Source organism: Patagioenas fasciata, chromosome 3, assembly GCF_037038585.1.
Source record: "Patagioenas fasciata isolate bPatFas1 chromosome 3, bPatFas1.hap1, whole genome shotgun sequence".
Taxonomy (NCBI): Eukaryota; Metazoa; Chordata; class Aves; order Columbiformes; family Columbidae; genus Patagioenas; species Patagioenas fasciata.
The window spans coordinates 20,382,251-20,410,003 of NC_092522.1; the positions used below are offsets into that span (position 1 = coordinate 20,382,251).

Consider the following 27,753-nt stretch of genomic DNA (forward strand, 5'->3'; position numbering starts at 1 on the left):
GTACTGTTTTTGAGTCAGAAAGCAATGACTCAGACAGGCCAAACAAAATGCATAGGAAGTGCTATTTTTGGGAATGGCATCTTGGTTCTAGAATGGGACTTCTCATCAAATCACCCATCTCAAAAAGACTCCACTGAGATAATAATACCCTGATTGAAATTACTTGTCCCAAACCAAACAGCAGAGAAATGGCCCTCTCGCAGCCTCCACAACACTGTCCTCGCCACCGCACTGGATTTTCTGAACTAAAACTGGTGGGTGTCTCTTCCTCTCTCTCAATTTTTGTGGAAAACCCTCCAGAGAACTTGTGTTCAGCCTAATGTAGAAGTAGACATTTTTGATCACGAAATATTTGTGGGGCAAGGAAACAATCTCTGGTACCCCTTGTCTCCACCAGAAAGATTTTTTTGAGGAAGAGACATGCAAAGCTTGTCATGTGCTTTGTCAGATATAACAGAAGTGCTCAGTACCCTTCATTAGAAGGCAAGTTGTCCTGGGGCATCATCAAGCCATTTTTCTTAGACTCCTTGGCAGAAGGAGGTTTCTTAGACTCCTTGGCAGAAGGAGGTTCCTTAGACTCCTTGGCAGAAGGAGGTTCCTTAGACTCCTTGGCAGAAGGAGGTTCCTTAGACTCCTTGGCAGAAGGAGGTTCCTTAGACTCCTTGGCAGAAGGAGGTTCCTTAGACTCCTTGTCAGAAGGAGATTCCTCAGACTCCTTGGCAGAAGGAGGTTCACATTCATGGTCTTCTGTCCCCTACACAAATATATAAAAAAACATGAATCTATAGAAGATAAAAGAGGAAATTATTTGTTTAAAACACAAATTATAACCAGGAAGGATCACTGCTACCAAGAAAGGCTTAGGAAAACATTTCCTAACTTAGAGAGGGAGATGGGCCAGAGATCCAGTGATGTCTACTATTTGTTTTCAATAACATAAGGTAGGTTATAGGTGCTACCATAATGGGCAGCAATACAAAATCCAGAATTCATTAGTCTTGTGCACAAGAATAATGCAAACTGTTAAGGAAACAAACTGGTGGGAAACATTTGGACTTTCTGGAGGGTGGCCCATTGTGTTGGGAGTTAATTTGGTTTACGCTCATTCTCCCTATCCCCGACAAAGGCACATGCCTGTCTAGAATGTAAATGAAAAGGAATGAAAAAAAATAGGGATGATTTTCCATGGGATGCTGAATTCATGAAGCTTCCTCCGGCTTCAGAGAGCATAACAGCAGGGCAGTGTTCCCAGAATACACACAATATGCGTACTAATTATGATTGCCTTGTGCATCTTTTGTATATTTGGAAATTTTTTTGGCACTAATACTTCATCTGTTGCAAAGACTCTATTACCTTCAGAAGCACTATTCTCCCTTCCTTGCTTTATTGGGGGGTGTGGGGAGTAGCATTGGGTTTTTTTAATGCTTGATGGTAGAACCATTTTCTCCTACTTTCCTTTCCTGTTTGTGGCTGATATTCAAAATACACCCACTTTCTTTCTAACTATACTAGTTCATTCACTGTCTGAAGATAAACAGGCTAAGGATCAACAGCTCATTCCCAGGAGCAAAATGATTCAGCAGAAGAAGAATGAGGTAAAGAAAGATTATATATGTTTAATCTCATATTAGCAATCTCAGTACTAGCATAAAGAAGACATTTCTCCTGCCAAGCACTTACCTTCCGCTTAATCATTGCCATAACAGCTTCCAAGTCCCGTGAGGGGGCAGACTTTTTCAAATAACTATCAAATTTTGGATGACTCATCAATAAATTCAGCATCTTCCGTCCATAATATCTAACATAGGAAAAAGAGAAATTAATACAGACTACTACTGTCTTTTCTCCCTGGCCTTGTGAATAAACGAAGGAAAAGCGTTAATAAACTGATATTTTAAACTCATCATGTGTAATACCTGCATGAGGAGGTATTACCTCTTCAGCAAAGAGATTTACCTCCTCTTACTGCAACTGCACAATGCTACCAGCTGAACACAAGAGGAGAACATAGGGTAACAGGAAAATACAATTTCACTCTGAAACTGAGGGTATGCTTCTGTGGAAGCGGAAGATCCCATGGGACAAGTGAAGACCACCTCCTGCTTGGATGTCATGGCTTATTTGCAGTGTCTTGCTGCCATTGCACAATAATTTACTTCCCCTTAACTGACAGAGAATCTAGGACAGATGACCTCATGCTTACTATTTATTATTCTATACGACATGTATGCACATGGGCAGCTAATTGATCATGTGTTCTTCACATCTATTAATGGGAATATAATTAATAATCAGACTAATGGTTTGGTTTGGTTTTTGGTTAGTTGTTTTGGTTTTGCTACTATGAAACTTCAGCTACTGTGAAGAGGAAATTTGGACGTCATTCAGCCACAGCCAACAACATTATACAATGATTGGGAAGAAAAATTTGTGACTACAATAGGCAATTAAATCTGCAGAAGGGATTTAGAATGATTGAATATATCACTTGAAAACATCTGGATTTTTTCTAGGACAGTCTTAACCTTCCCAGAAATAGATGTTTGGGACCATTCAGTGACGAACAGTGGCCAATGCTTCAGCTTTACATTGCACACGTAAGGTGAAACAGAATTATTTGACTGCCTAATCTGAGCTCAGCTGATCTGAATAAAGAATCATTCAAGTCACAGGAATTTGTCAATGGCCTCTCTTGCTGGACAACCTCATCTTACTCAGTACAGTCATCTCCCCAGACGTTATCCACACTGTGAAGTAACTTTTTAAATTTTACCTTCCACTCTTTTGTGGTTTTATAATTTATAGCCAGGCATCAAACAGTTTTCAAATTTTAGGAGGTGAAATGAAGATCATCACCTTGTGTCCTGATGACAGTCCAGAGCAAGATTCACCAGCGTGTGCACCAGCACCTCAGTACTGGTAACTATGCCCGAGAGGAGTTTATTGGCTCCAGTTCGCTCCATCGCAGTCAGTAGGTGTTCGGCTGCAGTCTTGCGCACCAGGACATTGCGGTGTCTGCAAACAAGGCAACAAAGACTGGGGTAGGGGGAAAAAGAGGGCCAGAAGCACAGGCCTCGGTCACAGCATGGTCCCTGTCATTGCTAGGGAAAGGACACACAAGTTCTCACTGCCATTTTAGCCACCTGTAGGTGATTTGTCCTCAGATAAACACAAAATTGGCATTGTACAGAGAGGCTACCTGCAAGTAAGAGGAAGGAATTCTACCTCCCTGGACTATTTGATACTTAATTTCTTTCCTGAAATTTAGTCTAGGAAAGAGGGAAATGAAAGACAATTTTTACTGACTCATCAGAGGGCTCCACTACACAAACAGAACTGTAGCAGTCCTGGGGCTTATTCCACCTGTTTATCTCCAAATCTGCAGAGGGAAATTTTTCACAATGAGAACAATCAGTCATTGGAATAATCTCCCCAGGGAAGTGAGTTTCAGCTGGACAGGGTGCTGAGCCACATTGTCTAGACTGCACTTCTGCCAAGTAAGGTTGGACCAGATGGTCCAGGTGGTCCCTTCCAATCTGGTACTCTGTGATTCTATGATTTAAGGCAGCATTTGCTTCAGTTATCCTATGGGAGTCAGCCTGTGAAGGCACCTATAAAGCTGCTCACTATCTCAAGGCTGACTTGCAACATCAATTTGAATAGAAAGTAGAGATCTAAGGACATGACGGTCAGACAGAGCCCACTTAGTAGGAGCTGTGCCTGCTGAGCCGCACCCAGCACGTTCTCCCCAGTGTGCTCCATGTGTTAGCAATTAGCCTCCTTATTTCTCAAGTTAATGGCATAATGATGATGCATGGCTTTTCTCAGTGCCTCTGTGGTTAGCGTTGTGAAATATCAAAAGGCACTCACTGCTAGAATAGCTATTGTCCCTCTTCCTGCAAAGCCACAAGACTATACCACCACGCATTGCAGGAACTTTTGCTTCCCCATCATTCACCACATCTCACCAGCATTGACATATTGTGGGAACAAATAGGCTGCAGGAGGGCAGAAGTAGATGCAAGAGGAAGGGAGAGAGGTTTATGATCAGAGAATCTAATCACCGAGTTCACAGAAGATGCAGGAGACAGGACCCTTCCCTCCCATCAATTCCCTTCTGCCTCCCATCCCTTCCCTCTACCGACACAATTCAAGGTGAAGGATAGCACTAAGAAAAGAATGACGTACTGGACTCCACTGGCCATGAGAGCAGTCATTGCTCGTGCAGGAGTCACACTCCCCGCCATGAGCCCCAGGGCTTCATTGGCTGCTGTCTGAATGAAGTCGTTGGAGTCCCCCATCTTCTGCAGCAAGACCCGAGCAATCTCATCCACCTTGTGGTCCATGTCCTTCTTCATGGTCCTGAAGAGATCTCCAAGAGTGTTGATTGCACAGCAACACACCTTTGAGCGGAGATTGTTCACCTGGGGAAGTCATGAGGGGAAATGTAAGAACCACCCTGTAGAGAAAATCAATTCTCCAGGTGAAAGTCCCATGAAACAACATGACTTCTCACTGTGTCCAGATGGAATATAAGAGCACAGTAAGAGCAGAGGACCACAAGTACAGGAACACACTTACTCTGACGCCAACTTCTTCTCTCTCAGGCCCACTTATACAATTTTAATGAGACTGAAGGCCTAAAAATATTGTTTAATCTAGAACTAAGTGTGCTACTCAACCCATAATGTGCACTGCTTTGATTTTAGACCTTAAAAAAAAATAAAGGCAATGGCTGTTTTTAAACTATAAAGGTACAATTCATAAAGACAAGACAGAGGAAAAGTAGTACTTTCTTCCTGTCCAAAATCGCAGCACTGGCAGTTTGAGCACTCAACGAGGAAACTGAAAATGCAGGCTCAAGTGTACAATCAGGCTAATATGCAGCATGGACTTGAAGTCCATCTACTGCTCTGCCTGGTCAGGAGAACCCCAGCTGTTGAACTCAAGGTACTCAAGCATTTTGGAGGTCACATATAATTACAGCTGCAACCCATGGGGTTTTGCAGCATTCAGGGCTGTTCTTGGGTGACCCTTGCTTCCAAAAGTCTCTCCCATAAGGGTAAGGAAGAAATAACTGAGAGTCACGTGCTTCATTTGAAAAATACTTTGAAGGACAGACCAGTATTTCTTTCTGCCAGAATTAGTTGTGCCTCTTAATAAAAGAAAACCATATAAGTGCTAGAAGTGCTTGTGAAAGCAAAATCTGGGACTGGAGTGAAACAAAAGCTGAAAGATGTCTCTGTGCATGATCGTAGAAGAGAGAGGAGGAAATTTCCTCAGAAATATAAAAGTGATATAAAAATCAGATGAGCTAAGCTGAAAGGGCTTCTTGCCCTAAGCCAGATCTCACAGGGGTAGAATCTGAGTCCTGCATATCTAAACAGAAGGGTTTAAAGAGTCCAACAACACAAGGAACATTCAAGCTTCCAATGTCATTAAATATTGGAGAGGAGGAGTTGCTTTCATGGAAATAAGCTGTCCTACTGTCTTCTGCAAGCAAAGGAAAATTTAATATATTTGGCAATCATGCAGTAAGAGTACAAGTCTGTGGCCTGAACTGGCTGCTAAGTGCCAAGTTGGAAATACAGCCACAGATGTTATTAATTAGCTTAGGGTGAGACCTCTGTGTTCACTGAGAGATGAGACAGTGAAGCTGTGTGTGACTGCCTTGCTCACCCCACAGCCAGGCTGGTCTAAGCACCCAGTTGCTGCTGTGCAAAATTCCACAGGCACACAGAGTCAGCAGTTTAGTGGAAAGGGCAAATTGCCAAAAAGCAAGCAGAAAGGAAGGAGGAAAAAACATCATCAGGAAACACAGGAAAATAAATACCTGCAGTCACTCACCCAGGTTGCTGAGGAGGAGGAAGAAGTGGGAGGAAGCTGGGAGGCAAAAGCTGCAGTGTTTAATTACAGCTTGGCAGAGACTTGGGCTGTGGCAAATCACCTGCAGTTTCTGTATTTGTATATTGCATGAGAATGACACCTACCTCAAAGAGAAGAGACACAGAAGCCCTGCATGCCTGTAAATACAGCTATATTGTGCAGACAGATCATATAGATAGGTGACATAGCCCTTAGAAAAACAGTGAATAAAATAGTGATGAAGGCAGACACCCACGTAAATGAAGAAGCACGTATCAACTCTATGCTCTCATGTACGAGGTGCATAGGACACAATCGAACATAACATTCTTACCTCTTTGATAACTACCAAGGAAACATCATGAAGTTTAGAAAGAAGGACTTCTGAGTGGGAGACAGCCAGGCGTCTGATGCTGGTGAGTCCCTTCACTTTCTCCTCCCTGAAAGGCAATTACCAAAAAGATCGACTTTTCTCACCACCCAAGAACTTGGCAGCACCCTCTAAAATTACCAGGGTGTCAGCTCAAACAAGCACAGGGAGGTGCTTCTTATACAGCACTTAATTAAATTGTGGACTCGTTGCTACAGGATGCGGTCGTGTTCAAAAGCACACATAAATGCAAAAGGCAAATAGATGGTTTCAGAATGGCTGGGTTAATTTGCAGCTGTTAAACAAGACACCCTTCCTGAAATCACTGGCACACAAAGTCTCTATGTCACTGCTTCCTAGAAGCTGGAAGACTGTGCCATGTTTCTGTTTCTTGCATCCTCCCTGTACCCTGTGTCTGAGAAACAGTCCCGTCTGGCTGTTACTGGGGCGTTTTCCCTCTTCGCCATCCCCATAGGGCAATGCAGGAGGGAGAGCCTTCACTGCCACTCCATAGCTTGAGTTTGCACTCTACAATTTAGTCTTGTTCCCCACAGCCTCGCCCTCCCCTCCCCCAAAAAAGACAGCATGTCATAAAATACTCCATACCTGGGCAAGAATAGACAAAAAGCTGGATTTTCCAGAAAATCCCTACTTAAAATAACACCTACAACAGCAACATGTTATTTAAAAGTAGTAAAAACCCACCTCTTTCAGCATTTTCTTAGTGAAGGACCTGAGCTACATGAAGACATGTTACAGTCACTGGTTCACCAGGGCGGCAGGGCAGGGCTGGGCATCCACCCCCACTGGGGTCCCTGAGTGTAACCCAGACCCTGCAGCAGCTCCCTGCACCTCACAGGGCATCAAACAGGAGTGGGAAAGAGAAAGGAGAGAGGGGCAAAACAAAGTGATATTGCACAAGGAGGTGCATCATGGAAGACTTTTCATGGTTATCCCAGTGTGAATGGAGCCTTAGTGCACATATGCTGACTCAGAAATCAAAGGGAAAACCAATATCACCTGAAATTTGCTGAGTCTCCTCCTGTCTGTGTTCAATTTCAGGACACACTGTGATTATCAACAAAAACATCTTTGGCCCATATTAAGCAGTGAAGAAGAAAAAGTTTCATTCTAAAAGTGCAAGATTCCTGAAGGATTTTTTTTTTTCTTTTTACTTGTCTTCTGCCACAAGGCTTTCAGGGGAAATGACAGGCTGAGAAACTCCGTACCACATCTCAGTCCATTTCTCAGAAATAGGAACTCCCCATAGGTGCTTCTGGAACTTAGCTGCGGGAGGACCAGAGATAAATCCTTACTCAGTCCCACCCGGGCCAGTGACCTGAGGCACCCAAATCTGTAAACTCAAGACCACTTCCATCCTGCTTCTGGCTTCAGCCAGCAAATCATCTTGTTGTCAACTTTCTCTCTTCCCTGAAGGTTTCATTTGCAGCTACGTGGAGCAAAAAACCAACCTAGGAAACAGCAGGGACCTGCTGTGGCTCTAAGACTGCTATGGACCAAGGCAAATAAAAGGCTGCTCTCACATCTTTATATTGTGATTACTTTGGAGTGGTTTCAGTAGTTCCCTTGGGACATCTGGGATGTCTGGGCTCAGAGGCACTAGAAAAAAGGTTCTAACTTACCTTTACACTGAGAGGGAGAAAGACTGAACAGGGGGCTTTCTTACCAGTCATCGCTGCTGAGCCATGTGAGAGCATTGAGCAGCACCTGCTGTGCATTAGGGTAGGGTTTGGCTTCCCGGGCGTCCCCGCACTCTGGCTCATCTCTCCCCTTGGAGGAGTCCAGAGCAATGGGCGACAGTGAGTTCACTGTAAGGAGAGTGTCAGACATCAGCATTGCGTACCCCAGGGTGAGGCACCCTGCCACCGAGCAGATGGCAACCCAGTCCCCAGCCAAGATTACATATGCGCGCAAACTGGCATTGATTCAGTGGCTTCCCTGCTGTCTGGTTCATTTTTCCAGCACCCAACCATCTCACATTCATCCCCAGTTGGGCATCAGCTCCTTGTGTGAACCTGAAAATTGCACACACTGAGCCAGCTCCCACATCTGGATGGGTACCACAGCCAGCTTGCAGATTGATAGTGCTGCAGGGCTTACACTCACCAGGAGCCAGTGCTGCTCAGCAGGACTTGCTACCCCAGGAGTAAGCTCCTGAGATGTGCACATACCTCCCTGTATCACCTGCTGTGACCTGAGGCAGTGAGGACAGAGGGACCCTGTAACTTTCTGAGGAAACATCTCCAGCTGTCCCCAGCGAGCACCAAGCCTGAACAACCAAGTCCTGCTGGGCTTGGTCAAATCCACAAGGAGCAAGTGCCAGGGAATAGTGATACCTGACCTGCTGAGCCTGACAGCACCTCTGTTCCCATTTATCTCAACTATTCTGGACAGCAGGCAGCTAAGTGCACATACATTTTAGCATACCATTGGGAAAGTAGTAGTTTATGGATTTCACTATTTTCCGAGCATGAGGAATATTTACTATTTCAGAGGTACCCATTGGCTGTATTTTGAAGATGCTGAGGTGAAATTTATTTGTCATCAAATGTATTTGTTTGCAAACTATGCAATGCCTAAGCTTTCTCTTGTGGAAAAAGGCAATTCCTAGTCTTGATAGTTGTGACAAAAAAAAAGCCTTCCAAATGTGAACTGAGAATAAAAATATGTAAATATAGATGCAAATTGTTGGCAAATACAGTTTCTTGATGATAAATATACCAGGTATAAGAACATTCAGATGACAAATGCATTTGTTATGAAACCTATTTATCATCAAAAGCATTGTAGGTCAAAAACTTCATGCATTGCCTGCAAAAGCTCATTTCCTAAAGTGTAGACGTAAACATCTGAGCTGTCTAAAAGTACTGAGTATAAATATTACATAGAATCTAGGCACTACTATGGACTCTGTAGTGTTTTTATGCTACCTTACGTGTTCTATGAAGTATGGAGGAACTGTAAAATCAAAAATATTCAGATGGGTACTAATTTGGATGTTACCAATACTACTATCACTGACATCAGTGACATATGTACATATGCACAAGTATGTGCATATACACAACTATATTCGAGGTGAACGGAGAGCCATGTCAGGCTAGTTCTGATCAGTTTTGAAAACTGGAGTAGCATCACTAGGAAGGAGCATTCAAAATATCATTCTTAGTTCCCTTTTTCCTAACTCTTGGTGCTCAGGATCATAACACAAGGTAGGCCACCCACAAAGGAGAGCTGAGAATCAGTATGCTCACTATCTGCTGCATATTTGCTGCAGGGAGTGAGCAGCCTGGGAGCACCAGTAACCTCTCATGTACGTCTTCTGCTACAGAGAGCCACTGTATTTGGGTGGGCTGACCAAAATACAGTCGGAAATACAGGCACTGCTTGTTCCCAGTTTGCATTGCAGGCAGTGGGATGAGAGATGCTACAAGTCGTTAAGCACTTCTAGATGCAATAGAATGAATGTATCACTTCTCTAATTTCCATGAAGAGGCAGCCCTTGCTGCGATAGTAGAAAAACTGGCTGCAGAGCCAGACAGCAGCACAGGCTAACTGACCATGGTGGTACACATATGTGCATGGTGAGCACACCCTGCCAGACAGTACTGGAGCTCAGTCCTGCAGTTACAGCTGCTTCCCAGCACCAGTGTTATGTTTTGGACTATCAGTACTGGCAAAAGCTATAGCTTAAGGCTTTACCCCTACTTCATGCAGCTCAACTTCCCAGTGGATCTGTAAGCACCAACTGCTCCAGTATCACTGAGCTGGAATGGATCCAAAGGAGGTTTGCTCTCAGTCCTCTGAACAGGCTTTGGACCTGAGATCTTACCTGTGGTTGAGGAGTGAGGCAGTTTGTGCTCCTTGTGCTACGTACTGGTGTGGGGGCTGCAGGGGAGCAGGCTCACCTGAGGAGTTGCGTGGGACGCTGCTGTTCTTGTTGATGACAGGCATGCTGGGCAGTGCGGGCCTGTTGAACCGCTTCCTCAAAGCAGTACCAGTGCTCTCTTTGCCTGTATTGCGCATGCTGGGAGCTGTCCCATTGACAGGTGGTGGGCCAAAGCCTGCAGAGACCAAAAAGGATCTTGTTAAGAGGAAACATCTGAACAGGGTGGACTATCCCTCAACAGGGGGCTTGGAAAGGGCTAGAAGTCTTGCTGGAGCTGGGTAACATCTCTTTGTTATCCCAGACAATGATCACACAATGTGGTGATGCTTTCCGTAAGAAATGAGGAAAACTCAGTGCTGCTTTTCTTTTGCTTTCTTGTTTCAGAGGCTGGATAGGGAAGTTACATTCTAGAGGTTCCCACCTCAGCACTCCTCACTAGTACTTCACAAAATAATAGCAAGAAAAAGAGCAGAGAACCTTGTCTGATGCCCTTGGGCTGAGTGCTGACACTTAAGTTTGCTGCTGCTGTGCTCAAGGTAGTGCGTGCAGCTGTACAATCAGAGTCTGTCAGCTGCAATTAAGTCAGCAATGCTGCTTGCTCATGTGGGTGAAACGCAAGCTCTGGCTAAGGGCTCCAGCACAGCTCTATAGTGTGAGCTCCTCAGCAAGGAGTGGGGTGAGCAGGATAATCTGTCCTATCATGTGAGCAAGATATTTTGTGTTTTAATTAGATACAGTTTGATTTTGTTTCTTCCAGGGGCACCTTGGTTGAAAAGCCTTCTTTTGGACTCACCCATTCACCTTTCCTGGAGGCTACTCTCAATTAGAGAGTCTGAATCCCCAGTGTAGTTTGCAAGACAGAATTATCCAGTCTGAAAGACTTCATAGGAGAAGTGGGGAAAGTGATTTACTGTGACTGACTCAGTATGGGCCGGGAGCAAGACACATCATGGCTCTGTATTTTTCTTTGAAAAGTGGAAATAAGTCCTGTGTAAGCTTCCACTCAGATGCAAGTTTAACAGCCTTCCAGTCCAATTTCATAGACATTTGCAACACTATGTAGTAAGTAGCAAGCAAGCAAACAAAAAGGCTCACAACTATTGCAACCACTTACTTTTGTTGGCTGCATCCCTGGGGTCAGTGTTCAGTGCAGGGAGCTGCAAGGGCTTTTCTGTCTCTTCCTCCCTCTCCCTAAGCACAATCTTCCTCTCTCTCATTTTATTGTAAGCTGACTTGCACAAGACAACGCGGATCTAGTTGCAATGGAAATAAATCATAGCACATGAAAAAAGATGCACAAACCACACACAACACCTCATCAGGAACACAGTGGTAGCGTGTCATCTTCTTTACTGCAGCTCCATATACATCTCAATAGTTTCAGAAGAATTCCTCCTTCCCTCACCTTGGCAGACAATTACAGCTAGTGATATGTAACACTCCATTGCCATAACCTTCTACTGGCCCAAGATGCTGTTTCTCAATCTATGTCAAGAAGACCTGCTTGAACCAAGAGAGTCATAGCAGCGCTCCAAGACAGATTAAGAGCTCACCTTACTGTGAGCAGGTGGTTCAGTTCCTACAGGCTATGGCAGGGGAACAAAACCCATCTGCAATAACCAGCAATGAGAGGTAATTTGCTGTTTCTTAACAGTCATGGCCAGTAATTGCAGTTGCTTCTCACTTCCTTGCTTCTGAATGACTCAGCTGCTCTCTGAGAACCCAGAGTCCAAAAAAGGAGTCATGTGAAAACAAGTTGGAGGAACATTGGTCTTATTGAATAGAAAAACTGTGAATGAGATGGCTGTGAGATACAGCAAGAAAGGTAACTAAGGAAAAGCAAGGTCTTCTATTTTATTCTGCAGCCTTCCTTGCATTCAACATTATAATCTTTGCTTCTGTGCTTCCAAGCATGCACTGTGCACATGTTCACTGATGTGTAACTTGCCCTGCCATTCAGATCTGCTCTAAATCGGCCTCCGCACATAAAGAATGCTTTTTGCCTAACCTTAGCACCGCCTCTCAACCAGTGACTTCTGCACCAGGGAAAATACTCAAGTAATTGCTCTGTAGTTGTCAAATGTATTCCAAATAGAATCTGCTCCGCAAGAGGGGAAGATTATGATTTTCAGTGACATTTTGTGCTAAGCACTGAACAGTCATTGAAAAGGAAGCCTGCTCACCCCTGTCCTTAGCCATTACCTTTTCATTGCTGATCTTGAAGTCATCGACACTCAGAAGGCGAGGCCTCTCACGATGGTTTGTCTCCTTGGCCTGTCTGAGTGGAAGGCTTGGCAATGGGACCACAGGTTCACGCAAACGTCTGGCAGACTTCACATCACGAGCAACGCGATGCTTGATAGGAGGCAAAATGGGTTCCAAAGTCTGGACCTCTGATAAGACAAGGATATAGATCGTGTATGATAACAGTAAGGAAGATAGCACCTTTCCAAACAGATGGCGTACTACCATATTGCACTGGCAGCAGAAATGACATTGCTTTGTTGGCCACCAGACTCAAACCTACTGTGCGATAAAGGCCTCAGCCCTTGGATTCTGGTGAGCAGCTGTGTTTGATAGAGAAGAACAGAGAGATGGAGATTGCTCTTGCCAAAAGGGTTTGTCTCTGTTCCTATCCATTTTGATTTTAGTAAACATCCTCTTTTCCCCAGTTACTAAAGAACTACTGGGTTTTAATAGCTATATTTAATAGTCTTTGTAGAGGTAAGAATTAACATTTCCTCCTCTTTGCTGGAATATTTTAGAGGGCATTAAAAGAAAAGCTTAGGATTGCTAGAGTGTTACCAAAAGCAGAATTGTGCTCTTGAAGCCAGAATTCATTTTCCCCAAGGGGTTTCATTCTAAATTGCAGTAGGTCAGCCCACTTTCTGGGCAGACTCACCAAAGGCTGATTTTCTTAATGGGAATAGCACAGTACAGCTCATTCTGAAATACTCTCCAAAAAGAGCTATTAAAACTCGGAGAACTAATCATTCCTTACATGGCTTCACAGATGATAAAATCATGTGATAGCCAAGCAGTAAAAAAGGAATAACTTTCTTAAATCAGGAATTTTTTCCCTGCAGAATGGTCAGGTCAATAACAAAAGAGAGAGAAAGATGGTTTAATGATATATCTCATTTCTAGTCTATAATGTATCCATCAAAAATGTCACATTACTTGCTCAGCAATAGTTCTCCCTAGTTGCACCCAGCATCCTAGCTGCATATCAGCAATAAAGGAATCATTCCTATTGGGAATGCCCATTATTTGTCAGGACTAATACTGAGCTGAGGGACCAGTGGATCTTATTGCTTCTTCTGCATCAGCACAATTGTTTCTCAAATTCCCATCTCTCCTATTGCTACAAACCCACAGACGGCAAAGGGGCAGCAACGGTGTCATTGAGGTTTTCAGGTTAGAAGTACTGGCTGACACAGATGCACCAGACACCAGATTTTGTCTTGCAGAACTCTAATTGCTAGTGACAACGCAAGGCAGGGAGCAGAGGAAAGTCAGTAAGCATCTCCTACCCAGCCTCAGTGTGCAATACTGACATATGCACATAGAGTGGGGGAAGAGATTTGTAATCGTAAACCCAGGATATGTGACTTGGGGTAAATGAGTTGCAACAAGGAAACCTCATTACTCAGCATTGAATTTAGGCTTGTACTTAAAAGGACAGAGAGCTCAGGTCCTGCGTAGGCTGGATCCTTAAGTCTCTTTGTAAAAGGAAAATTCACAAGGACTTGCTATCATACAAGGTTTCACTATTTCTTCCAATGCAAAAATAGGCTCTGCTGATTAATCTACTTCAGATCTGAAAGGGTTCAGTTCAGAAGCTGCTCAAGATAAGGTTTTCTCCTTCAAGTGTTGGAGGAATGAGTGGGCACATTTCTCATTTCATGCAAAATGCCTCATTTTTCTCTAATCTTTGTGACATTAGAGAGCATGCTGGGGGTTAAAAGGTATAAGCATGAGTTAGGGGAACATTTTCTTTTCCTCCTGTGCATTTGCAGGGCCCCAAGGTACTCTTCTAGCTCCTGCCATTCATAACTCCATGCTGGAGTCATTTTCACTGGATCAACAGAGCACATTTCCCAGTGGCTGGTCTCTGAGGAGCCATCTGAGTGCATCAAAGAATGAAAAAAGTTACAGGACAGTTTTCAGCTGAATTTTCACATTGCCATCCATGAGTCACCTATGTTCTTTTTAGGGCAACCATGCCCTGTACCCACCTTGAGATTTAAATGTCTTCTCTTCACTTCTGCTGCCTGATCTTGACCTTAAGAAAATTGAGGACAAAATAATATATGAGGATACAGAAGGAGAGGCAAACTTCCTTAGCAAGATCCATCTGATGAAGGAGAAAATGCAACCCATAAAACCAACAATACACAAAGGTGATTAATTGTCACTAAATTTTCAGCTGCTGGAGTCACACAGAACTGGTCAAGCTCCAGCTGAAACACAGGATTTCAATTTGGGCCTTAACTATCCAATTCTGCTGTCTCTGCTTTCGGAGTTGAGTGGCTCTCACTGTTCATGCATCCTTTCTGAATCAGCAAGAGATGTTAAGCCAGCCATAAGTCTGTATTGAGTGCAGCTACCTTTATAGTGCTGTAGAAGCCTAACATTGCTTGGCCATGCCTTAAACTGATGGCAGTATCTTGTTACACGTGGAAATACCACTGCTGTCTCCTGAGAATAATCTTACACCTCCCTGTTCTTTTTAGAAGAAGGGTTTTTCCAACTCAGCTGGTAGGTAAGTATACTCAGATTGCACTGTAAAAGCTATGCTGAAGCTTTTGAATTGGAACTATATTTCTATGACTCCTTATTTATTGTTATAACTAGGATAAAGCTGACAGCTAGATTTCCTCACGCATATCGAAGCAAACATCTTTCCATCAGTTACAGCCCCATAACTGTTCTCTAGTACTTTCCACCCTTTGATCTTAAAACCATATGCAAATATTAGGCATCTATAGAATTAGACATCTATAAACAGAGATTTATCTGGGCTTCCATTTTACAGTGAAGGCCCAGACACAGAGAAGTTATAATTGATGTTTACAGAAGCAGCATCTGAATTTACAGACAGCTCTACAATAGTCAATATTTGCCCTAACATAACTTTGCAGGTACAGGTATTGGCAAAGATCACACACAAAACCAGATGCTGTATTCAGATCCATGCAATACAGTTCCCAAAGGGTGCCACAAAGATTACAGAGTGAATCAGTATCAGAGTTCAGCAGAGGACTTGCTTTTAAGTTCCTCTTAAGTCCTGCCTCCTCCTGTGCCCCACTACCCAAGATCTTAGAGGTGGCTTTGAGTTGATCTTAGAGTTGGTGAGAGTTGGTTGAGTTGCTTAGAGCCAATCTTAGATGTTGGCTTTGACACAGTGCTGGTCACCAGAGATACAGAAAGTGGTGAAAGTACAGAAGTTTGCATAAATATATTGAAGAACTGACCGTGGAAAACAATCTCACAAGATGAGAAGTGTGAGATGAAAAACATATTGGAGAAGCGCACACTTTGGCTTACCTCATCTCTGGGGCCTCTTCGAAATCCGCATTCTGAGAGCCTGCAGCACTGTCAGGAGTCCCATCAGAAGATGTTGCTGACTCGGGGATCGGGGAAAGCAAAGCCATTCCCCGTGGCTTGTTCCCATTGTCACCACTGCAATACGAATGCAGCAGGGAAGCCTGGAAATAGTAGAACAGTGCTCAGCTGGAGCATCCAGCGTTCCCCATTGATGCCAGAAGTAGTTTAGCCATGCTCTTAGCTAGGACATACCAGGAAAAAAAAAGTCAAACTGGTGGAGCAACTTGACCTAGGATGGGCGATGTAAAGGGAAGTGATGAGGGAGAGACAATGTCCCCATGCTGTTGCCAGCTCTCTCCTCTCACTCACCTCTCTAGCAGTGGCTGCTTTCCCACCTGGTATCCATCTGCTCGACGTAAGGATGTTCTGCATGCCATTGCTTCTATAAGCCTTTCTGATGGTAAGGGAATGGGCTTAGATCACTAGCCTCTCGTCCCTAAAGCACCTACCAGGCATTGTTGAACTCCAGCCAAGTCCCCACGTAGTCATTCTGCAGGCTGACAAAACCTGCTTTCCTCAAGCCCATCTTTTTTTTTCTGCTTTCTGCCTTTCCCCTACTAGCCCTTTGGCCCAGATTCTACTGTGCTCTCTGGATACTTGGTGCTCTCCAGCTCCCACACAGTTAATTTCAGGCTCACCATCATTTTCTGAAGTTCAGCAGAGCTCCCACCCTGCAGCTCTGTGTCTCTGCCTGCTGAAATTACTTCAGGCTCTCCCTGCCATGGCTAGGAAGGGGATGGAGGGAGTGGAGGCAGACATGCACCCTTCCTTAGTATCCCATCATTCTTGTCACAGATAAAGAGCCAAATCAAGACCTGTTCAAATTCCAGTGAAACCAACAGAGCCAATGTCAGGGATACAGTCGGCCCTGTATCTGCAAGGCTGAAATCAAATACATTAGCCTTTTATTGGTTATCCAGTTTACAAAAATTGTTTTTCATCTGCCTTCTCCTTACCACCACAGCAAACCCAAAACAACTGCAGCTTCTATCCATCCTGAAAAAGTGGATGGAGTCTGGACTCCATTACCCATGGCCAGAGTTGGCAGTTCCCTTCACCTATCCCTGGGCAGAACCATGGGAGATAATGAAGCTGCACGGAAGCCACTGAATGTGGAGAGTTACTGGCTGTGTGCTGTGAACAAGCCAGGGCTTGATGCGGCTGTGCTACACGGAAGGATTTCCCTGAGACACCAGAGACAAAAGGAAAGTAAACAGAAGCTGCTCTGCCCTCGACCCAGGCTGCAGGAGGGGCGTTGCCGCTGCGCATGAACAGTCTGTGAACAGTGCCCTGCAGCCAATCACCATAGTGGGGGGGGATGAGTGACTGTGAGTGTAACCAATTGTAGCCTGCACTTGCCGCATGGCCTTTTGGTATAGAGTATATAAGGCTTGGAAAAACGTGGTCTCGGGGACATTGATATTCAGTGTTGTTTAAGAGTATACCATGTATACAGAAACGTGGATTTTACTAACTGTAGAAGAACATGCTTGACCACGTGAGACACATTTAGTTGCTCTGATTCATTGCTGGTGTGTTCTCAGTCAGAAAACACAGCAGGAGCCACTAGAGAGCACAGAAACTATTCTCCTATTGATACAGACTGAGGACATCAAGTCTGCAGCATGCATGTTGCAGAAACAGCCTGAAGCACAATGTCCAGCTGAGCACTTTCTTGGCTCAGCTGTTTCCCTGGGCTCACACTGCAGAAAAAGAAGATCTCAGAGCTCTGCCTACTGGAAATAAACTGAAGACCCACTACACATGATTTGGCTTGGTTTCCTTACTTTACATCCTTCACTCTCTGACATCAGCTCCGTGTTATCCTCATCACTGGCATCATAGTCTGTGTCATTTTCCTCATGCTCCTGCTCTCCATCGCTTAACATGCAGGTCTCTGAGGAAATAGGTCTGTTCTGGTTGGGAGACATAGTCTTGGAGGTTTCCAGGAGCTTCGGGGAAGGTGATCCGGAAACTACTGGCTTCAGGGTAACCCCCTCAGGGTCATCACAGTCAGTCAGGCCTGCAAAGCAGAGACACAAAGCATAATAGAAGCAGCACTGCAAACATAAAGCACCTGAAGCTAGATATTTCATTGGACAGATTTATTGGAAACTTCTAAATAGCTGCACAGGGAAACATGCTCATGCTGGCAGCCACTTGAAGCAGGCCAGTGGACAACACTTAGGCACTCCCACAGAGCCACCAGAGGAGCATCCTGGTCCTCTGAGCTCCTGTCGAATAACAGAGAGCCCATGGACCTGTGCATATCCAGAATTATTCACCTGCACATTCACTCTCCTGCTCCTCTCCCTGCCTCACAGTTGTACACCCCTACAGCAACAGGGAAGGTTATTGCAGGGGGCACAACTGTTCCCTGGGAATGTGCACTAGCTTTCTAGGCTGGGAAAAGACCCTTCTTCCCACAGGAGAGCAGGCAGGTTCCCGCCTTACCACTGTATGAGGCTGACAGACCGTCAGACATCCTCCTCATCTTCAGCTTGTCTTTGATCTGGATGGTACCCGGGTCAGCGCTGCTTGCCTCCCTCTCTTGGGGGTCCTGGGTCGAGGCTTGGTGAGAAAGGTGGGGGTGGTCACCTCCTTGCCCAATGCTGAAGTCATGCACATCAGCCTCACTGGCCCAGTCATCCGGGAGAGGATGCCTGATTTATGGCAGTTGGGCCACAATCCCTGTCCTGGCTGGCAGTGGTAGTGATTTGGCTACTGTTGATGAAGGAGAAAGCGTAATGAACTAATGATAGCGAGATGTGATGCCATATGCACCACTGAAGGAGGACAGGATCATCTGCAGCTCTCTGTCAGCCACCTACTCTGATGCAGAGCCAGCACATGAGGACTGACCTCCACGGACCCTTTCTCCCTGATTTTTTATTTTTTTTCATTTGGCTGAGGCGACCATTGCACATTCAACCCCCTTCCATCCTCACCTCCTTCTTCAGTAGTCCAACTGCTGCCACAAAACCGCAAGTTTGAATCAATGCTTCTGCCTCGCAGAGCCTTGTATCTGGGTTTGAATTTGGGAACGCTCCCGTAGTAGACAGCAATTGAGGTGTGGTATTTAGCTTTAAAATAAGAACAGTACAAAAGACTCAAATTCACAACATTTGATATGGAGACAAAAAAAAACCACCAGACACTTTTTTTCACAGAAGATTAACACACTAGTCCTGGCCTCTGGAATGGTCACTGTGATGTGTGCTCTCAACCTACACCCAGCCACACCAGCAGCAATATGGTACAGGCTCCAAAGGAGACAAAGGCCTGAGCTTTAGCCAGGCCAAGAACTTATTTTAGGAAACCCACAAGAAAATAGAATGGCAGAGTGAACAATGATAAGTTGTGGGTGCAAGGAGTCTCATGCAGACCTTTCCCACTGTATGCAATTTGACTTCAAGCCAACCACTTTATTCCATAAATATGACAGCCTGGGTGAGCCTACAGTGAGCTGTCTCTGCTAGACAAGCGTGGCTGTAGGGCAATGATCTTTTACTATTCACTGATCACTGGATAAGCACAAATTTAAGTTTTATACTAATCATTTAGCTCAAGTAAATGCATTTGAAATAGAATTAATCACTAGATTATAAGGTTGTGTAATTTTTAAGATACTGTCTGTCTCACTTTACTTAGTAAGCTAAATTTGCTGAAATCTTAAACTGTATGTTGTAAAGTTCTGCTCATATTCACTGAACTTGTATCTACTTAATGAAAACAAAAGCAGATACAGACAATCATGGACACGTAAGACAAGGCCGGTTTTGTACTTTGCTGAGCGAAAGAGGATTCATTTCAACCAAATAATGCCTTCAAGGCCAGCACAAAGTGGCTATGGACTATAAACATGTCTGCAATTAAACAAAACAAAGGCCTGTCTGAAGACGATGAAAGAATCCAATGAGAAGCAAGAAGACCTCAGATTCAAATAATGCTATTGGACTGAATAATTGCATGAGGGGACATAAGCAGGTTGAGATGCAGAATGGTGAAACTTTTAAATCCTAGGCAAGCAATATAAAGAATTGCATGTGCCCATATAATCCTTTCGCCATAAACACCTATAATCCCTGGCCTGTTTTCCTTTACCCTTTGTGTCTCTTAGACATAAACTGTTGACCTAGTCTGGGGCTAAGTTTGGATCTAGCCACACCTAGACTCCTCTGCAAGAAGGAGTTTAGAAAGCAAGGGGATCCTTTCTGAACCTCATGACTCAACGGGAGGGCCTCCCTCTACCCTTTCACATTTCCTGCCCCCATATGAATCACTCTAAACAACTCTCACCCAATTCTCCTTGATATCTCCTTCACGCAGTAGGTAGCAGAGTACCTTTTGTCGCTCTCTTAAGCTGCACTCTAAGTGAGGTAAACACTGCACCGTGGCAAACTGTGGCAGTCACCCACGACAGTAACCTCAAATGATTCCGTTGGTTGGTGCACTTGCATTCCAGCATTGTGACAGCTCAACATTCTACATATTTGCATATGATTTGCTAGTTGTCCATCCATGACTGCAGGATTTCTTTCCTCTCCTTTCAAAGTGTAGACAACCCACAATGGTCTCTAGAGTTTGGCAATGTCTAATAAGTAGATACTTTCTGAAGTTATAATAGTTTGAAAGTCCTTCGTTCCTGTAATTCCCACTCCATTTTGGATTGAGTTTTGATTTGGTTTAGTTTTAGATTTCTCTTCACAACAAAGAAAATACTAGGACACAAACAATTAATCACTAGGTATCATAACTAAAAGAAGGTTTGCACTCTGCATTAGATGTCCCCATTGGCGTATTTGATTATTGTATCTGCAGGACACAAACTGTCCATCCAAATCTTCTCCTTTGTTCTGCTTCACCATTACAGGGCTTTACTCCCTGCTTTCTTTACTGCAGAGACACCCAAAAGCAACAAAAACATAGCCTGCCCCCCAAAATTTCTGATATTGGCTGTTCCTGAAAATTCAAGATTATACACAGCATGTTTCCCTGCCTCATGTCCTGTTCAATGTCTTCCCCATTCCCCAGCCTCTAAGGCTGGCCTCTCACTTGTACAGCATGAAGAATAGCTGCTGCAGTTGCCAGCATCTCCAGGGTCTCATGATCAGCACTTTGAATGCAGCTTTTGTAACACGCTCTTCCTCCCTGAGCTGAGCAGCATTCCTGGGCACTGGCACTGCCGCTGCAGACAAACATCCTCCAGGCAAAAGCTGCAGAAACAGGATTGCAACAAGCCCAACTGAAGGAGTCTCCAGTCTGCTGCAGCCCTTTACCTGCTGTGAAATCATCTTGTGTGGCCATGGTGGGGGGGAGCAATGGATTCTTTGCAGATGAAACTCTACTTGATGTGCTGCTGGTCGGTGGGCCTGATACAGCTGCTGATGGGTTCCCCTGCAGCATCAGGAACCTGGATGGAAAAATAACACTGCTAGTGCAAGTGACAGCCACCGATTCCTGGCATTGCCTTGCCTACAGGGTTCCTGCGTACAAAACAACATTAAGATATATTCAAGCTACATTTTCCACGTTCTGTCAAAATCATAGCCATAAAGTACAAACGCTGGACAAAGACTACTGTAACGTAACTCTACCCCAGCAGCTGCTCTCCCCATGGCTGTATGGGCACGGCAGCAGAGGCAAGTCTCTCACCAGGCCCAGTGCTGTTGGGCCCAGCACAGTGTCTCAGGGTTGTTCCCACTGACCTCAGTGCTGCTGCCACTGCAGCAGGAGCATCGTTTCACACATTTGGTACAAAGAGCTGTAATGTCATGCTGGACTTACCCCAAGAACAACTGGAAAAATGGGGGATAGAATAGTTTGCTCTTTTTTAATACAAATGTACTTGGATTTTAGGGGGTTTACAAGGCTGATGATAGTGGAGACTGGTGTGTAACTCATATCTGTAGCACTTTCCACCAGTCTGCAAGACTCCTTTTCTGCAGAAAGGGGTAGGTAAGATTTTCTGACACATCCATGAGTAATTCTGAGCCACAACTCAAACCACAAGCCAAATACTTCCAAATCTGCCACTCCTTGGGAAAGGAAGAAGAAAAGCAGCTGAAACAACTGCTGTTGTAGCTGAATTGCCTACATTTATAGCGTTGCTGAGGTATCTATCATGCTTGCAGCACCTCAGCAAGCCTGAGGCTACAGCACAACCCATAGTCAGGGCTGCTAGCTATCCAGAAACTACCTGCCATTCTCACATCAGCAAGCACACATCCCAAGGGGCTCGAGGAGTTGTAGGCAGTGTTATAGTGCACAGGGTATATGAGAGTAAAGGAAGTTTATGCTTAGCCCTTCAGGTTAGTGCTACAGCAAAATGTGACATTTTTCAGCCTCAGTCTCTGCAGTCCGTTTCCTTAACAGTTTGGTTGCTTTCACTTCGAAACTCTAGAGATTTCTTTTCACCTTCTGATAGGTACTTCAGTCACCATACAGGGCTTTTGCTTCCTTAAATGGATTAACCCGTTTCTTATGGCCTAAATGAGAGGTAAGAGGGGATTTTGCTGAGTGTACCTTAGGATAAGAGGTCAGGATGATAAACCAGCAGTAAAATTCCTACAAACGTCAGTGAGTATAGAAGGATGCCAATGTGAGCTGCTTTTGAAAATCCACTCATAGGTGCCTCTAAAGGTCTGCAAACAGAACAACTATCACATGCTAGCTAAGTGCAGCCAGAAGGATCAATCACAGAACAGTTCAGTTAAATTATTACAGAAGGAAAAATGCCTCTGCACTAGATGGAAGAAGCAAAGGCAGGTTCCTATTAATGTATTCTGTAAGCTTCAAACAAATAACGAAGAATGCCTGTACAGAGACTTTAGGTACCCTCCTATCAGTCAAACTTATAGTCAGATAAAATGCTATCCTCAAGCAAATTTCAACAGAAATTGTTCATATTGCAGCAAGGCCTTGTACTCCTCCACCTCCTACTCAAGAGATTTAACTCTGCTCAAAAGCTGTCAAAGTGTTCATCTGGAATAAAGCAAGTGATTTCAGAAAGGCTGGAGTCAACTGACACAGTCAGGCCAGTTCTGGCTTTCACCCTTATTTTGTTAGTGTTGATAAATTCACAGAGACAGCTTAAGGTCAAGGAATGAAGGTGCTTAGAGGGTTTTTAGAGGCTAATTCCCATTATTTTAAATGGAAGGCAGGGACGAAATACCTTTAAAAATAGAGATGTAGGTCTATTTGGACTGCGTACTTTAAAACAAGCAATGGAGTTATAATTGTGAGTTGGACTAGGGCATAAAGCAGGGATTAAGGTATATTTTCTTTCATCTCACTGCATAGGATAAATACCTAAGAAACATGCCAGTGGCAATTTTGGCTGATTAAGATCACCTCATAAAAGAAGCTGAGGATGCCACATTTCTGAAGGTATTTCAAATGCCCAAGATAAAGTTGTAAGTACAAGGATGAGTGTATTCTGTAGCTAGGGGAGAAGGCTGCCTCTGCCACTCATTTACCCTGCACCACAAAGCCAGGCTCTCCATGCCTCAGGTCTGTTCCTCTGCCAGGCTGTCCTACCTAACACACTGTAAGTGCAACTAAGAAAGGCATTACTTATAACACCTCTGTGGCCTCCACAGGGTTAATTGCCTAAATTCAGGGCATAGTTCCTAATTCAGACCAGGTACATGATATGGAAAACCCAAAATGTACAGCTATGCAGGGCAACCCCTTTCTCCCTTGCACTGAAACCACTGTAACCGGAATTATCATTAGGCAGAGCAATTTGTCTGCAGCCTGGGGGAAGTGTTGGGTGTGCAGGACTCATCTTCTGCCACTACTGATAGGAGATCGGAAAACAAGCTGGTGCCATTCTCTGTACAGAGGAGAACGGTGGCAGAGGTTCCCTACAAAGCGAAAAAGTGTTTGAAAATGGCTTTCTGGAGAGGAAAAAATGGAATACAACTGCATTTGAACAGCTCCAGGCCCTGTGATGTTACAGTCAACAGTAAATGTGCTCCCTGTCATCCTTCTGCTGGGTTAATCGAAAGGAAATGCATCCTCTGGGATTTTCAGCTTCTTTGGATCATTAGTAACCAGTAAATTCAAACAGAGATTATTTAATGCTACCATTACTTTCTTTCCCACCTAACAAGCTGTTTCTCTGGTAGCTTCCTAGAGCAGTAAACATACAGTAGCATTACGTGAGACATGCTGATACCAACAACCCTGCAGAGTCCATCAGGATTGGAGCCACTGTGGCAGTTGAATCAAATATCTCACCAGCCAGAGAGTTGTTGTTAGGATAAAATTGACTTGGAGTGATGACAGTTGTTTGGGGTTTCAGTGGATTTCAGCTTACAGGGCCCTAATGCATCTTTAACATGAAGTTTTTACATGGAGTAAACAGCCATCGCCCGGTGGCACTGGGCAGCTTCCCCAGACCTGTGGGAGAATTGCGAGTCAGATCCCTGGGCTACTAATTGTATCTCTCACCCTTTTTCTATGTTCTTCGTGTCAAAGCTGCTTAGGTTAGAGGCACAGCTCTCAGGAAGTGCTCCTGTATCTTTCCTCTGCATGATGGTGCAAGTAGGATTACACATTCAAAATCTCCTTTCACTTACCGTTGAACTTACTGTTTTGAGGAATTTCTGAACCAGCAAACTGCTTTCTCAAATATTTACTAACAATTGTTACTAATTTTGCTTAATTTGTTAACAATATTAACCAATTGGCACACACCAAAGATGTAATGTTAAAAGCATCACCCACATGATGCTTTTTTTATAAGTTCTGCCCTCAGCTTTCATTCAGAAGATCTTAAAAGTTTAATGCCCCTATTGAAAATTCCTTTAATGGCTGCCTCTCAGCAGAGCGGGCCTGCTCAACCATGAAACAAGAGTTACCACAAGCAGCAGCTTACCCAGGGCAGCAAATCAAGAGTTAGGAATAAGCTGATCTGAATGCCAAACCTCATTAGCTCCTTCAAAAAGCACTTGAGCAATCCCTCATGCCAGCTCTAATGAGCTGTTGTGCTGGACACCACGGTTATTTGAGTACTGTACACAAGTTTGCTCCCACTGAGCACTGCGACGGTCTCTGTTGGAGATGTGGCCTAGGGCGGTCATTCCCCAAAGGTGGGTGATCGATTGCTCTGTGGGCTCCTGTGACTGCATGACACAATGAGACGAGAAAGAGCCAAGTACACTGACACACCTTTGCTTTGAGTGTAACCCAACCTCGACCAAAAGCGTCGAAACATTTCCCCTCCTCACCTAGACATTTTGAAGAAAACCTTCAAAAAGTGAGATCCGGAGCCCATGCAGGGTTTTGCAGAGCATCTCATGCAGAGAGGTCCTCACTGCAGGGGCTAGTGCTAGAAAAAGCATGCAACAATCAGCTGCTGCGTCTCTTCTGAGAGCGGGTCTTCATGGCACATAGGATTTCTGCCGTGGATGAAGGCCCTAGATGCCCAACACTCAAGGATTGGGTACAGAAGCAGTCACAATCAGCACCTTGAACTAGATGCATCCTCATATTAAGTCCAACCAGTGGCCCATGTCTTGAAATGTTAGATCAGCTGTTTCTCAGGTCACGTCTGTTTCTTCTAAAAGCATTTTCCTTAGAAATATTTGGCTCGTCTTCATCAGTGCCTTCCTCTCAGTAGCCTCGGGGAAAGGGATCTCCTGCCTCGTACTCCTGTGTGAAGCCATCTCTCAGGGCTACTAAAATACATTCCCTGGACAGTAGTTTTTCTCCTGGTAGGGCCCTGAATAGTGTTCCACACATCTTTCATACAAGCACGGAACAATGCCAAGCATGCTAACTACAGCAGGTTTCCACAAACAGCTGCATAAATCCAAGATAACTGCAAGTGAGCATTCTAAGGGCCCTGCTGGTTTGACTGAAAATGGGTAAATTTTCTTCATGCATTTAGAAACCGTTCTTTTTTTATAACTAGCATGTTCATTATTTGGACTTAGTTTGAGAGCAAGAGATAACACCCCAGGACAGAGTTAATGTTTTTAATTGCTCTGGGCTGAGAGCCAAGGACACTCTGAGCTCTGCCCACAGGTGTGAGGCAGTGAGGAAGGGGGCAGAGATGGGGCAGAGCTTGACTGACATCCACACCGATCAATAAGAGTATTCCATCGCACTAGCATCTTGCCACATATTTAAGAAAAGTCAGGATCTTCCGGGTTGCGGGCTCTTCTGCTCTTTCTCTCTGGTGCTTTCTCTTGCACACGTTGGGCTTTTTCGTACTCTCTTTTTTTTTTTTTTTTCGGAGCCGGGGGAGTTTTTGGTGCAGGATGTTTAGTTCAGCTTTTTGCCATTTTGCAGAGACCTCTGAGCTTTTCTGCCTTTGTTCCTCTTTCTTCTCTCTCTGTGAACAGGTGCTGTTTCCTAGGAGTGGCTGCTTGGTGTCTTCCTGAGGAATTGCCTTGAGTATCTTTTATTTCTATTATATGTATATATATATATATACACACATTTACTAGTAGTGTGTTACTATTTTGTTATTTTATTAAACTGTGTTTATCTCAACCCAAGTTTCTCTCTTCCCTTTTGATTCTCTCCTCTGTTGGGGGGGAGAGGGAGGGGGTGAGTGAGTGGCTATCACGGTTGAACCATGACAGGGCTCTGTCCTGTTCCTGTGTAATCATCAGGCAGGGAAATTCTCAATGATCTGAAGCAATTTCGTTCAGTTGCAGCATGGGATCTGAGGTCTGTATTGAAATTTTTCATTATGAGTAACAAGCATTGGGAGCATGAGGTGCAGGGCTGACATACTAAAACAAGACCATATCCTGTAACAAGACCAGCTTAATTGTCCGTTTTATTGCTTTTACATCTATTCCACTGAAATCCCAGTACTGTTCTTAGTGCCGTATGAACCTTGAAATACAACAGTTCCCACTGTTCAGAATTCATACCCTGGTCTTTACAGTATTCAAGCACCTCTGTCTTGTTCAGGTCCTAAGTCCACCATTCAGGTATCACTGAAATAGTTAAAATCTCCATTCTTCTGACCTACAAGGCATCACCTAACTCCACAGGCATTTAAATCCCTGGAGTGCCCAAGTGTCCACGGGTTGATGCCTGCTAAACACAGGGGCTTTCTTGCATCTGATCTGCTGCTCAGAGCCCCACACCACGGTGACCAGGGGACCCAAAGCAGGACCTTCAGTCAAGGTGGACAAATGTTTATTTTCCAATACCTGCCAGCTGGCAGCATCTACCTTGCATGAGCCCGAGGCCACTAAGAGGCCAAGGAGTAATAGCCTGTCTCTGCAACAAACCGCAGAACTTACAGGGAAGAGGATAAAAAGGAGCTGCCAGAGCTGGACATGCAACGCTGTAGAGTTGGCTGACGAAACTTGCAATGGTTGGGTTTACTAACCTGGGAGAAAGCACCATGTTTCCCAACTGCCATCACTTCCAATGTCCGAAAGTGAGCGAAGCCAAGGAACGGCATGACAAGTGGAAGAATGCAGAGGCAGGGCTTGCTCTGCTGACGATTCATTCACTGGCCTGCAGAGAAAAAGAAGGCTCAGAAACATAAATCTTAGGGCCAGAAAACTGTTAGGAGCTTATAAATGTGACCTCTGCAGGACACAGATTTTTAAAAAGTCAGCTTTAGTTTCTTACATATCCTCCAACAGAAAATAGCAAATGATGCCTGGAAGCTTTGCAAAGCTCTCAAAGGCCCTGGGATGATGGATATTACACTAATATGAGCAGTTACTGTTGTCATTACAGCAGTGGTCTCTGCAGCAGAGCCCCAGCTAGCTAATTGTTAGGTGTATTACCAAGAAGAAATAGAATGAAAAAAAAAAGTGAAGCAAAGGCATTGTCTCTGGAGAAAGAAAGAGAGAAGCAGAGGGAGAAAGTAACCAGCAAACACTTTGATAATGAGGAGGGTCCCTATATCTCAATCCTTCAGAGAGTTTGGTTTGTCGTCCCTCTGCTGCTGTGGCAGGCTGACATCTCTGCACCCCAGAAGCAATTTGAGATGTGTCATACTCTGGATCTT

The 27,753-nt window shown here is 44.4% G+C and overlaps 1 protein-coding gene across 1 annotated transcript in view; it reads right to left on the bottom strand.

Annotated features, from left to right (window-relative positions):
• LOC136099672 (TOG array regulator of axonemal microtubules protein 2-like) overlaps positions 1-27,248 on the bottom strand; it is a 36,087-nt gene extending 8,839 nt beyond the window's left edge. Inside the window, exons 1-15 of the mRNA XM_071807265.1 lie at positions 27,121-27,248; positions 21,038-21,171; positions 18,707-18,841; positions 17,546-17,781; positions 15,699-15,859; positions 14,387-14,433; positions 12,351-12,541; positions 11,263-11,401; positions 10,168-10,323; positions 7,926-8,067; positions 6,203-6,308; positions 4,192-4,427; positions 2,860-3,018; positions 1,684-1,801; positions 647-754 (exon numbers count right to left, since the gene is read on the bottom strand). Of these exons, the coding sequence (XP_071663366.1) occupies positions 647-754; positions 1,684-1,801; positions 2,860-3,018; positions 4,192-4,427; positions 6,203-6,308; positions 7,926-8,067; positions 10,168-10,323; positions 11,263-11,401; positions 12,351-12,541; positions 14,387-14,433; positions 15,699-15,859; positions 17,546-17,781; positions 18,707-18,841; positions 21,038-21,171; positions 27,121-27,137 (2,085 nt within the window). The 5' untranslated portion in view covers positions 27,138-27,248. The remainder of the gene's footprint in view (positions 1-646; positions 755-1,683; positions 1,802-2,859; positions 3,019-4,191; positions 4,428-6,202; positions 6,309-7,925; positions 8,068-10,167; positions 10,324-11,262; positions 11,402-12,350; positions 12,542-14,386; positions 14,434-15,698; positions 15,860-17,545; positions 17,782-18,706; positions 18,842-21,037; positions 21,172-27,120) is intronic.
• Positions 27,249-27,753: the final 505 nt, after the last annotated feature.